This window comes from Scophthalmus maximus, chromosome 15 (genome assembly GCF_022379125.1).
Source record: "Scophthalmus maximus strain ysfricsl-2021 chromosome 15, ASM2237912v1, whole genome shotgun sequence".
NCBI classification, from domain to species: Eukaryota; Metazoa; Chordata; class Actinopteri; order Pleuronectiformes; family Scophthalmidae; genus Scophthalmus; species Scophthalmus maximus.
The window spans coordinates 12,986,245-12,999,016 of NC_061529.1; the positions used below are offsets into that span (position 1 = coordinate 12,986,245).

At 45.6% G+C, this 12,772-nt stretch overlaps 1 protein-coding gene across 6 annotated transcripts in view; it reads right to left on the minus strand.

Moving 5' to 3' along the window:
* The window catches only part of LOC118286137 (regulator of G-protein signaling 6-like), a 38,994-nt gene that overhangs the window by 24,007 nt on the left and 2,215 nt on the right, over positions 1 to 12,772 (minus strand). For 5 of the 6 annotated variants that reach the window (XM_035610314.2, XM_047337760.1, XM_047337759.1 and 2 more), the window contains exons 2-3: positions 12,120 to 12,475; positions 9,795 to 9,898 (exon numbers count right to left, since the gene is read on the minus strand). In XM_035610314.2, coding sequence (XP_035466207.1) covers positions 9,795 to 9,881 — 87 coding nt within the window. In that variant the 5' untranslated portion in view covers positions 9,882 to 9,898; positions 12,120 to 12,475. The remainder of the gene's footprint in view (positions 1 to 9,794; positions 9,899 to 12,119; positions 12,476 to 12,772) is intronic. The other variant, XM_035610318.2, reaches the window with a different exon arrangement.

Genomic DNA, 12,772 nt, shown 5'->3' on the forward strand with positions numbered 1-12,772 from the left:
ATTCAGCGAGGGTTTGTGAAGGCGATTTGCTCTGCCACACCTCAGCATTGTCTAGTTATTTTCCACCACAACCACGACTACGGGAAGCACTTCTCTGACCCGGGATACTGCTATCACAACCTATGAATAAAATATTGCACAGATAGAATGAAAAACTCAATAACAAAAGAGACAGAAAGAGACAGAAATATAGTACTCTCTCGCCACAGCGGTGCAAAGTTTGCAAACTGTCCTCTCTTAAATCTGATGAGGTTGTAATATTGAGATGAAACTCTTCAAAGCTTTGGCCACTAAAAAAAAAAGCCATGACCTGTTTTATGCAAAGATTTAATGTGCTAATGGACCTTCTTCCCTATTCAAGAGCGTTAATGATTAATGGTTCCTGACATGCAAAAAAAAGTTCATGATAAAATGTAAAACTTCTTCTTTCTATATGTCAAACAGCTTTGTTAACCAAGTGTCTTCCATCTGCAGTGCAACAAAAGAATTTTTCCACAGAGGCTGAATATCTAGCTTTAGCTTACAGCATCATTTGGCAAGAAGAGGATTAAGTTCGTCCCCAAACCCGATCTGATGCTATTGGACACAACCAGCAGCAAATTTCCACCACTTCATTCATTTTTTTATCTGCCCTATTCAAACCCACAGCCCTTAATACTGTGGAGCTGCGCGCTTTATGAATTTACATTCGCTGCTCGCCAACAGCTGTGCCATGTTAGGGAACATGGAATGACCGTGTTCGCTTCTGCTCATGTTACCCCCCTATTGCACCATCGCCACTGCCTTTCTCTCTCCCTCTGGCCCGGTCGATTCTGATGATTATAACAAGCTTAGAAGCTCCGGTCGCTCCTTTCCTATTCTCTTTTCCGTTGATGAAGAGCAATTTCCCTTCAAAGCAAACGCGGCGGGGTCAAATTTCTACGCTGGATGTATTAGGGGGCTTATAAATGAATAGTTGCCTGAAACGTGTTGTGTTAAGTTGGTGAGGAGGGAGGTTAAGACAGATTAACGTTTCTCGCTCTGGTACAAGATTAAGGAAACCGGACTGCGAGGATTCTCTCGTGTGCTGTATGTGCCCCTGAAATCTGAACCTGCCAAAAAAAACGAAGAAAGAAAACATGTCAAACGTGCTCAAGCAGGTGCAACCTTCACCAGAAGGACTAGGTTCTGCATTTTTCCATTGCTCAGGTTTTTCACTCACTCAGTCTGATGAAAGTAATCGCGGCTTTGTTATGGATTTGGCCTCTACCATATGAGTTATTGACAGAACAATTGGAGTGGAAATGGGAGTCGGCACACACCAAGGTCTCCCACAAGGACAATTCTATTATTTTCGAGCTGAAGAGGCAGAAATAAGAAAATCTTCAGCTGATTACCCGACCAGCTCACATAATGTCAACTAGTGCCGCCTCCTTAACATCACACATTCAAGTATAACACCATCAGTTTTGACAAATGGGCTCTTAAGACCTTTTTGACTCTGGCTGTGACTGAACTGGACAAACACACAAAAAACGTTTCACCATTTAGTCCTCAATGTCTGGGAGCTGTATCGACAGTGTGCAGCTTAATGAGCTTCTATGTAGGCGAAAGTAAAGGGGCGAAGTTACAGAGTCAGGGTTTTTCAGAAGTGAGCCAACTTTGGAGATGTGGTTTGGGGGTGAAAGTCCCTGTAGGGGAGCGGGGCCAGATGTTCTGATCTCTCCTCCGAGGGCTGTAGAGTCCCTGAGCAGGGTGATTAACATTTGGGGCCTGGGTGACTCATCGCTGCTTCTGCCTCAACCCAGAGACAATTACAGAGAGCCACACCGTTCCGGCGACAGGCACACCGTCGTTACCTGAGGTTCAACAGTGCTCGGATGACGCTCGGCCGCCCTCTGTCCTTCTCCTGCTCGTCTACTTTGAGGGAAAACTCATTTCTATCTATCAACCTATCCCATTTTGTCGAAAAACAACACAAGCGGGAGCTTTGGGAGACGCTGCAATTCCATAACCTCCCATTTATAAGGTTTCTCAAAGTGCTGTTGATTTTCTTTGTCTGACTAGCAGTACTCTACTGTATTAATCATCTTTGTCTTTCTTAGACGTAATTACTGTGAAGAATACCGTGTGTGTGTGGATGAGTGAGACTGGATTCCTCTGTTATTTCTTTTTTTTTTTGCTTTTTTCGCTGTTTCTGAGCAGCGACAGTGTCGCGTTCAAAGTTTACGCTCTGAAATATCTTGTAATCCGAGCAAGTAGCATGCAGTTTTTCATCTGCGAAACCATATTTTTTATCATCTCTGTTCAGCATATTGAAAAACATTTTCATCACCGGCTGGTCTGCCACAACAGGGAGAAAATATACTGCGGACACAAAACTTGAAGATGACAGAGTTGTAAAAGGGGAGATGCAGTGAGGTAACTGTGGCGGGGACATATATTGGAAATAATTCATCACTGTATCAAAATGCTTTCATATATACCTGAAAATTTACGCAAATGACTTTAATGCTTTAAAGAGTATAGTAAATTTAATCATTCGTGTTTCTGATTCAGTCAGCAGAAACGTTCACTTTGCAGTCCTTCCATAAATGTAGAATCTCTGCACTGAGGATCAATTGTCTCTGATCATGAGACTATTGGTTTCCAGTGTTCTTCTAAAGTTATTATTTTGCAGGACAATGAACCTGCTACTCCTGCATCCTCAAAGCTCAACCAACTGTGAAATTTTCATCAGCCGGATTGAGCAAAAAAAGACTTAGGGTCATTCCGCGCAAACACAGCCACGCACAGATGATTTTGTCAAACATATTAATGACCTGCGCTCATCAGCGTTGGACGCCGCTGCACCCTGGAGAAAAGCTAGATCAGTTCAAGTTAATCCATCTCTGTGTCTTGGTGACGCAACGGCAGTTGTAAAAACAGAAACATTTTAATACAATTAGAAACATAACCACCTATATAAATATTTTGTAGCCAAGTGGTGACCTACAATCCACCATCATTAGTATTACTATCCTTTTCTAGAAAGTTAAAGAAATATGACAAATCTTTCCAGTAAAAAATTCCGCTTTATAATGACAACATTGTTGTTCTTAAAGTGACGATAATCAATATTCTTTTATTATCAACGTGAAAAGGGCCACTTGTAGTGAAAGACCCAGAATACCCACTGTACGCTCAGGGGCGTTTCATGGGAATTTGGGGGGGGCACAGGCGAAAGGGACTTGTAAGAGGGTTTCCGATCAATCGGCTGAACATAGCCAATCGTAGACTTTAAGGGGGTTCTCCACAAAGTTCGCCCCTGTGTACAAACATGCTAATAATGCTCAGTATCTGCTGGATGTAAAATTTGTCAGTGTTGGGTTCAGAGCTTGTTCCTGCCCCCCCCCCAAAAAAACCCCAAATCAGATATGATATAATTGCCTCCTAACGGCAGATTTCTTGGTCCTGTTCATTATAAACACGACTGCAGCCTTCAGCACAGCTGCTGGTGTAGGTTTAATGGACTACATCATGGATTTTTGGGCTGAATCCCATTATTTAATAGAATCTGCTGTGAAACCACAACACTCGGCAGATGTCGCCTGTCTGGGTTCCTACACGTCTCAGTGTTCGTTCTTGGCGACTTCATTCCTGAACAAGCAAGGCTCATGGTCAACTCATTGCAATGCCTGACATTTCAGTTCACCTCACAAGTGTTTTTTCTCAACAATATTCTAACCATTAATTTACTATTTTAGAAGGATTTTCTTTGGATTCATGTCCAATGTTTTAATCTCTTTAAATCACTGTACTCTTCACGTATTCCTGGTACTTTGTACATTCTGTCAAGTCCAAAACAGGCACGTAATTATCATCAATGACGCTGTGGGCGCATTTGTTTTCGAAAAATGTGACAAAGCCAATGCGGGACTGTAAAAGCTTGTTTTGTTTTTACGTGGCGTTTTTCACTAATTCAGTGTGTCAGCACTACCGCAGGGTGGCAGCTTGCCCAGCGAGTCACTGCTGTCAAACATGTCACAGCGTCGCCCCCGAGGCCCCGAGCACCAGCAGCTTTTAAAATCCTAATGTCAGAGCTGCTCCAATAACCCATTAGTATTTACTGTACATGGTGGGACAGAAGTTTATTCCCTATCAGCATCACCGACGACCATTTAACCGGGCAACAGTTTATTCTCCATAATGCTTACGTCAACCCATAGAGCTGTCCGAGTCAATTGCCCTCATTTTCATACTAGTATCCAGTGTTTTCGTATCATCTGCTCTGCAGGAGTGCAGTGCCCGTCAGTGTCCTGCGGAGATGCCGAGGTTATTCAGAGTAGAGTGGGAGGTACTGAAGGCGTAGTGCTGCATCTCTAGTGCAATTCCAAGCAATCTTTTCAGCCCACGATAAGTGGGAGGCTCAGTGGGCTTTGGAGGGTATTTAGAAGTAGGACACATTGGTGCCAGCCGATGCTTCCCCAGCCACCACCCAAAGCTCCCCTTTAATGCATGCACAGTCTCAATAAGAAGCGCAGGAACACTGGCTGCATTATTAAATGTGCTCCTTTAAGAGCATATTGTCAGCAATGTGCAAAGGGGGGGGGACTGGAGAGACACTGGCACAGGAAGGACTTTACTCAATGGAGAAAAGCCTTTCATTGCAGCCGCAGTGATTCTCTGTGGATGAGGTGAATAATCCCGTCAACACAACGCTCAGCCTGCCAAAACACTGTGAATTATTATCCCATTATGATTTATGTTTCCCCTGGACTTCCAGGATTTTCAAGCATTGGCTCCTTCGGTTTTAGAGACGGGCCAACACATTAAACAGACAGGAGTTTGGTTATATAAGAGATAGAGTGTTGCGCTGTTACTGTTGTTTTATCTTATTGACCCAACTAGGAAGGCAGCCCACACTGGCACTTAGCATACAGGCACACGGGCTTCCGCGTGACCCTGACAGTTCAGCCCATACCAGCGCCTCAGATAAAGGCTCCCACGGTGCAAGTGGAGACGGCGTTAAAACGGTCATACATGATAAAGCACTGGGGGAGCTTGTCCATACAACTGCAGGGGCGATATCCAGAGCATTCAGCTCGGCCGTGCTATCTCAAGTGCACAGAGGAACAGAGAATAGCGGCCCAGAGACACCTCGGATGGAGGGTTAGTGGTGAAAGAGGAGCGATATACCACGGGCTCCAGGGGCACTTCAGAGAGAGAACAGAGTGACTCATGGACGGCGGCAAGAAGAGAGACAGGCGAGCTGTCTTCTGACCAGCACAACTGCAGCACTTCAGTCCTCCTGGCCCTGTCAGTCTCTGCAATCTCCGATATGGGATTTTGCCATTTACAGTAATTTCATCTCCTCTTGCCACTCAAGGGAGAGTGCGCGTGTAACTGGTCGTGTGATCGCTGTAAATTTCACACACATTTCCACATCATCCGCTCCGTAAGAAGGGAGTAAACTCCCTCCGTGTCCTGTCTCCACATCATCCTAAACCTAAGAAGCTGACAGCCGCTGATGTGGATGGTGTAGCGGATGAAGGTTGGCACTGACAGTAATTTCTATTTCTCCCACCACTCAGGGTATGTTAGTCTGAAGGAGTGACCCTGGTGTGATAACAGCTGTTAGTCAACCCATAGCTCCGGCTACGGGAGCAAATCTTCGCTATCTGGTATCACAATGCTGTGATCACATTAGTCTATCTGAGTAGAAATGTTATGTTTTACTGAGGCATTAGACAAACTTTTCCCTGCATCCATTGTTCTCTTTTTCCGTTCCTCTCCTCTTCACATTAGGAAGCACATACACTGATAAAAACACCAAGTGATGACAAAAAGAACGTGCTGGGTATGAATAAATGAACGGGGGGAATATGAGGTCCCGGAGGACCAGATATTTTTCCGAAGATAGAATTCTTGAAACAAGCTTCAATTATTAATCAGCGAGAAGCAGAAGAAAGACTGGAAAAAAGAAAGAAAGAAATGCGGGAGAAGAAAGGGAAATGTAGTAAAAAAACAGTAGTGACAACGACAAGGTACAGTTCAAAGAAATACACTATTATCAGTGGATAAAAAAAATCCCATTGCTACCAAAAACAAAGTGTCGTGGGGATGATTTAATGAAAAAGGACCAAAGTGGTCCGACCAACCAACAGACTGAGCCACGATGTAAGAAGCAGAGTCTCTGCACTGATTCACTGTACAGATGGAGCTTATGGAGCACCAGACGTTTACATCCAATCTTGGGGAGTATTGAGCTAGAAAATAACCCGGTTGCAATTGTCAACAAAACTGTAATAGTGTGCTCAATCTTACACACACACCCAAAGGCCACTGGCACCGAGTAGAGCCTTTGAACTTCCTGGCTTGGCTCATTACTGGTATTTACCCGCCAATGGCCCCTAAAACCCATCTGGACAAATGTTGCGGGTGACTGTAACACACATGCTATGGCTATAATACAGACCTCCTGGTATGAGTCGACTGCCAAGAATTATCCAATCAAATTTTTAATGGTCTGAGTAAAAGGAAGAAGGGGCGCAGCGCAAATGCTTAACGCTCCCCGGGTGGCGCGACAGGAGCGCTTCAGTACTCCGGCGTCAATTAGCTGAGAGTGTCAAAAGCCAGACAGTCGTCACAACTCGGAGAAGTCTCGGCCCCGTAAGTCACCAAGGGGTAAAGACGCACATGTGCACTCTGGCATGAGAGATATTAGCGATTAATAGTGTGCCAGCTTTACACCCCATCAGAGCGGTAAAGTGGCCTAGCTCTGTCCTCGGCTCGATTGCACAACCCAGCACAGTATAGTGCTTCTCCTCACAGTCTGAGTTTCTTTTTTGTGTGCCTCTCGACGCCCATCCCGTTCATCTACCTGCCACATTCGGTCTCGCAAAACATGCCAAACGTCGCACGGAGAAGTCACAGCAATGAAACAGATAGTGCATTAAGCCCGCATAAAGCATGTGTATGAGTTAGTGTGTGTGTGTGTGTGTGTGTGTGTTTGTGCATTTACAATATATGAGCAGCCTTCTTCTGTTAGACCGAATTCTCTCCACAAGTTCTAGAGGCAATAAGGCGGCCCAGCCGTTATTGGATTGTTTTGCTTGACTTCCTCTTGTCTTCGTGGGAGGACAGAGACAGATTGAGATAGTAGTGCAGCACCTATGCTGCATGGACAGAGACAATCTCCTCCCCTCCACAGTGCTCAGCCTCTCTAATGGCTTAATACACCACGTTCACCTCTGTCTAACTGCCTACGCTGTCAACTTAATAGTTCAGAAACAGATATGGCGATGTAAGTAAAGGTATTTTAACCTCTGATTTGTTTCAAAAAGATACTGGCCACACTTTGAAATATTTTTTTTCATCTCTTGACCAGGGCTACACTTGGATGACACTGATGTCCTCCAGCTGACAAGGGGCTCAGGACTTTGGGATGGAGCTGCCAGTGGTTTCCCAGGCGGCGGAGCATATTTGTGGCCATCTGTGTCTCTCTGCAAGTAGCGGCTTCACGCTGCGCCAAGCAGCCCACCCACTGAGTCCAGAGGCCATGGGCGCCTTGCCCTCAAAGCCCCAGCACCTCTCTATCATCTGGCCTCGTCGACATCAAACTTGCACTGAGGTGAAACATGATAAAAGTAAGTAACTACATCAACTTTACCAGAAAATGCAATATCTAAAAAAAAAATGAATGGTGAGTTGCTTACTTGAATTTGTATGAAAAAATAGTTAAAAACTAGTTTGAAGAGCAGAAAATGTAAAAAGAAAGAGATGAAGGACGTAAACCACGGTTTAAGCAGTGTATGGAGTCAAAGGAGGTTCACAGTTTGAGCTTGTGAGATGATCACAAATAATTTCACAGCCTGCTGTTGTACATCACCTTTTGTGTTGTGTACATGTATATTAAGTAGTTACGCATCAAAAATTGTCAAATGAAAATTATAATAATAAATACATTCGTGGCCAAGTAGACCAACATATAGTGGGATTGTACTTGTGCAGCAATCGGTCAGGTACTTTTATAAAAAAAATTATTATTCCTTTTAATGTACCAAAAATACCTTTTTGTTGTTGTGTAGCTGCATTGCACCCTCAGCTTCCTCCCTCTAATGCTTCACAATCAAACATCACATTTTTTAAGCAGGAAGTGCAGAAGCATCCTGTCCCTCTCAGAGTCATCTGTCTGTTGTCACTTCGTATGACTAAAACATGAAATGATGAATATTCCCTCAGGCGGCAGCCCTGACAAGCAAATGCGAGCCTGGTAAACGCGCGGCCTCCAGGAACGTGTAGCGTTACATAATGAAGATGCACTGTGAAATCCATGAAGAAATCCATGAAGTCAAACATGCAACTGCCGTGTGTTCTCTACGCGTGACAGCTTCTTAGACCACACGCAGGATAATGACAACGGCGCATTAATAAAGAATGCATTACCATGCAGAACAGCCACGCGCACAAAACAGACCCAGATATTTTGGACAGCTACGTGACATCTGTTATGAAATCGAGGCATCGGAGAGAGAAGCCGTTTCGCTCATGACAGGTATAACTCTGATTTCATAATCATTCCTGGATTCCTATAGCGGAGGTTTCGAGTGACAGAAGACGCCCACTGCTTTCCTGACAAGGTAAGTATTTACAATAGACCAGTGATGCTGCTGGCAATGCACTTCCACTTCGCTTTGTGCTGTCAACTGCTGACGTGTGACACTCTGCTCATAGCACACGATCGCAGTCCGGAGTGGCGTGAGAGATATGTCAAGTCTCTTGAGCACAAAGGAGGTCCTGACAGTTCTTCCAGGTGAGCTGCAGAGTGGAGGGCTGCTCTACAAAGATGGAGGTTTCCAAGAAATCTTTTCCAGCGGTGACACACAGTTTACAACACGCCTAAAAGGGAAATTCTAACAACTGAAGCAGTCACTGTCAGCAATTATTTCACATCCTGTTTGCCCCCCCCGTAGCAATACGACCAATCATTAGGAGCGGGATGAAGAAACAGATTTGGGACAGTGGGACGGGATCTGTCAACTGCAGCCTCACAATTTTTTTTTGTTGCCATAATCAAGACAGCAGGCTCAGTGGATCCTGCGGTTTAAATTTGATCAAAAGAAGCTTGGTTTTTTTTGTCTTTTGACTGGGCTGTCACAGTGCTGGCAGAGAAATAACAAGCTATTCGTCGGCTGGGGAGTAATAACCAACCTCTCATTGGTCGCTCCCAATTGTAGCCCTGGAGAATCAGCCACTTCCTCCCAGGCGAACATCCACATTATTAGTCACCAATGCTGCGCGGCCTCCCCAATCAAATAGCAGCCATTCAAAGTGAGGTGCCATGGGGACAAAGCGATTACCCTTGACACTGAAAGGACCCCTTACTGCGCAGACCCTCACTGGAGGGACGGCGTTTGCCGGACTGGTGATGGATACAGTGGTAGGGGAGGTAGGGAAAGACTCGGACAGGGGTGGAGTTCAGTAGATGGTTGAGGGGAGAGGCTTACTGACACCTGCGTTTCACAGTGAAACCATGTGTGCGGGCTGTCTATGGGTCATTGCTCCTCAGCAAATTTCTCCAGTCCCATCATACAGTTCAGAAACTGCAGCGCGCGTGTGCGTGTGAGCGCGCGCGCGCACACACACACACACACACACACACACACACACACACACACACACACACACACACACACACACACACACACACACACACACACACACACACACACACACACACACACACACACACACACACACACACACACACACACACACACACACACACACACACACACACACACACACACAGAGAGAGAGAGAGTCAGCCTTGCCTTTCTGTAGACGATCATATTGGGGGAGTCCTCCTCGGGATCAGTGGTGGTGCCCGCGCCTCCATGGTCTCTAGACCCCTCCGCCATTTTTCACTCAGTCCTGTCTAAGAAGAAACACATGCACCACATGGGAAGTGTAAGGAAGCAAAATGACAATTTGATAAACATCAGCTAGCGTCATCTCTTTTTTTTCTTTCTCCCCCTGGCAGCCAAAAAAATCCTCCTCCTTCCTTTATCGTCATGACATTCAGCTGCAAAAAAAAATGTGTGCTGCCGTCACATTGGGAAAAGAGGCACCTGTCACGGCAGGGAAAGATAAGAGAGGCCAGGTAAAAGCTGACATAATATGAATATTATCCAAGTCTAATAATGAACAAACACTACAGCAGAAGAGGTGGAAAAACGACAGATTATGATTTGATCACAAAATGTTCATATGTCATAACTGAAGACTTTGTGTTGTGATTGAGTGTGAATTAGGCATCAGATGGGGGTAGGATGAAGGATAAATGGTAAAAGCTGCTAAGAGTAATTATGGACCGAGCTATGACCTGCAATGCAATGCATGCAATGGAGTGAGTTAGTTCATTTATCTGACACAGATGTTGGGATACACATCTGATGAACAAAAAGGGTAGGGAATCACTGCAGTGAGGTTGATGAGTCATCTTTCTTTAAAAAAAAGAAACAAAGAATGTTGAAATTGAAAGAACTCTCTGTGAGGTGACTCTGTGCTCGATGCTGACCACTGTGTTTGCGTTTTCTGTTCATATGCTCAGCGTTGATAAGTGTTGTCTCCATTAACTGCAATCATATGATGGCTATCTCCGATCTACCTGCACTCCCCACATTAACCTTCCCGCCCTGCCCCAGGGTTCATACATTAAGCTGTTCAAGAATTTATTTACAACCTCCACACAGTCCCCATCACTTTTCTTGTCCCTCCCTTCTCCCGGGAGAATTAATTATGTGTAACGAAGGATTTCTGCAAAACGGAACGCTGATGTCTGGGCTTCGTCGGGGCCCCGTCTGCCCTTTGCCGTTGAGGGCTCCTGTGTGTAATAAATGGGTTTGTTAGTCCTTTTAATCATTTGGAGGAAAGAGGGGCTGAAGGGTGGATTACACAGGTCAACACATTCATAATTTTTTGTACTTCCATGCAAGGAAAAAATGAAATGTGGACACGGCCTGCTGAGCCTTGTAATTCGCCATAACAGCTATTTGTGGGGGGGGGGTTTAAACCGTGAGAGAGAGCACAGATAAAACAGACAGCATCTCATGACAGGCACACGAGCAGTGACAATATGAGATCTTCATACTGTACATTAACTAAATTAATGACATCTTGCATCCTGCCAATGCCCAGCCTCTGGCAAGGCATTTGGAGTAGTTGAATTACACAATTGTAGCCGTGCAATGTTACAAGTTATTTAACTTGAGTGTTAAGATGAAAGCGTGCCGCCAGCTCGCACAACAGAAGACATGCAAGGTGGCTTTGTCACCACAGTTGAATACCTAAATCTATTACACCACGGAGCATGGGGATGCGCATGAGTGAATAAGTAATCATCCGCTCTCTCCTCACTGTTTGTTGTTGCCACCATGAAGAGTTCAGCACTCCCCATTGGCCAACACGTCTGTGCCCTTTTCAGAGCCTGAGCACATTAGACAGCTAAATCTCTGCGCCCGCCTCGAGGACCATATAGAAAGGCAGGCACTATGGATTGTGTAGCAATTGCTTGAAGAAAACAATAGTGTGCCAATACAGTAGGTCGCCTGTGCACAGGAAGCTGTAATTCTAGAAAACAACTTCCTGCCAATTGAGCTGCTCAAGCGTGCAAATCAAAGTCCACACAAGGCTGGTCCAGGACTGAGCGCTTGTGTCAAAGTGAAACAGTTGAAGTATGAACACTGACGGCTGCAGAAAGACATTCAGAGAGCACCAATATACCCTCGTGCACGGTGCATGTGTGTCTCTGCACATGCAAACTCTCAAATCTAAGCACACTGCAAATGTCCATTTATGAGGAGGTTGCACGCACACGCACGCCCACACACAAGACACACGACACACACACACACACACACACAGGACAGAACCCCCCTGCAATGGTCCAAATACACAAGTCCTTAAATTCATCTGAAACAAACTGGCAGAGAGTTCACACACAAACATGCACAAAGCAAAGCCGTGCTCCAGATAGAACCTGAACTATATTGAGACTGTGAATCCCAAAGCCCCGGTTCACTCTCAGCAGGCAAGCGGCACAGTGCAATGCAACATCTGTGTCACCTGACAGTTGCCATTACTGAAGCCTTCATTACCTTAGAAACAAAATAGTGCCTGGTCCACTCTGCTCCCCCGGTTGGCTCCCCCTTAGCAACAAGCAGCAGGCAGGTTCATGGTATAATTGGCAGAGAGGGAGAGGAGGGGATGAAGAAGACAGGGGGATGAAAGCGTTGAAGCAGCAAGAGAGAGAGAGAGAGAGAGAGAGAGGGGGAGGGAGAGAGAGGGGGAGTGAGAGAGAGTCTGGCTGGTCACTGCAGTAGTCCTCTTTTCCTCCTCTTCTTTTTCTTCTTCCCTCTTCACCAGTCCTCCCTTTGCCCCGGCAGTTCAGGAGATCCTCACATGTGCGCACTTCGTTCATCCCCCCTCTCCCTCTGTCTGCATGTGCTGGAGTCTGAGTGAGAGCGAAAGAGTGGAGAGAGAGAGGGAGGGAAAGAGATAGAGAGAAAGGGAGGGAGGGAGGGAGGGAGATGATGTGCAATAGAGAGGGGTAGATCAAGTTGTGAAAGGAGGAGGGATGAAGGAATTAGAGAGAATATAAAGAGGAAAATAGAGGGAGGAGAAAGACGGGCACGGAAAGAGAGAGTGTGAGTGTGAAAGAGAGAGAGAGAGAGAAAGAGAGAGAGCAGTGAATGCACAGTGGAAAGGAGGACAGAGGGAGAGATGCACACTGCAGCAGCGCCCACTGATG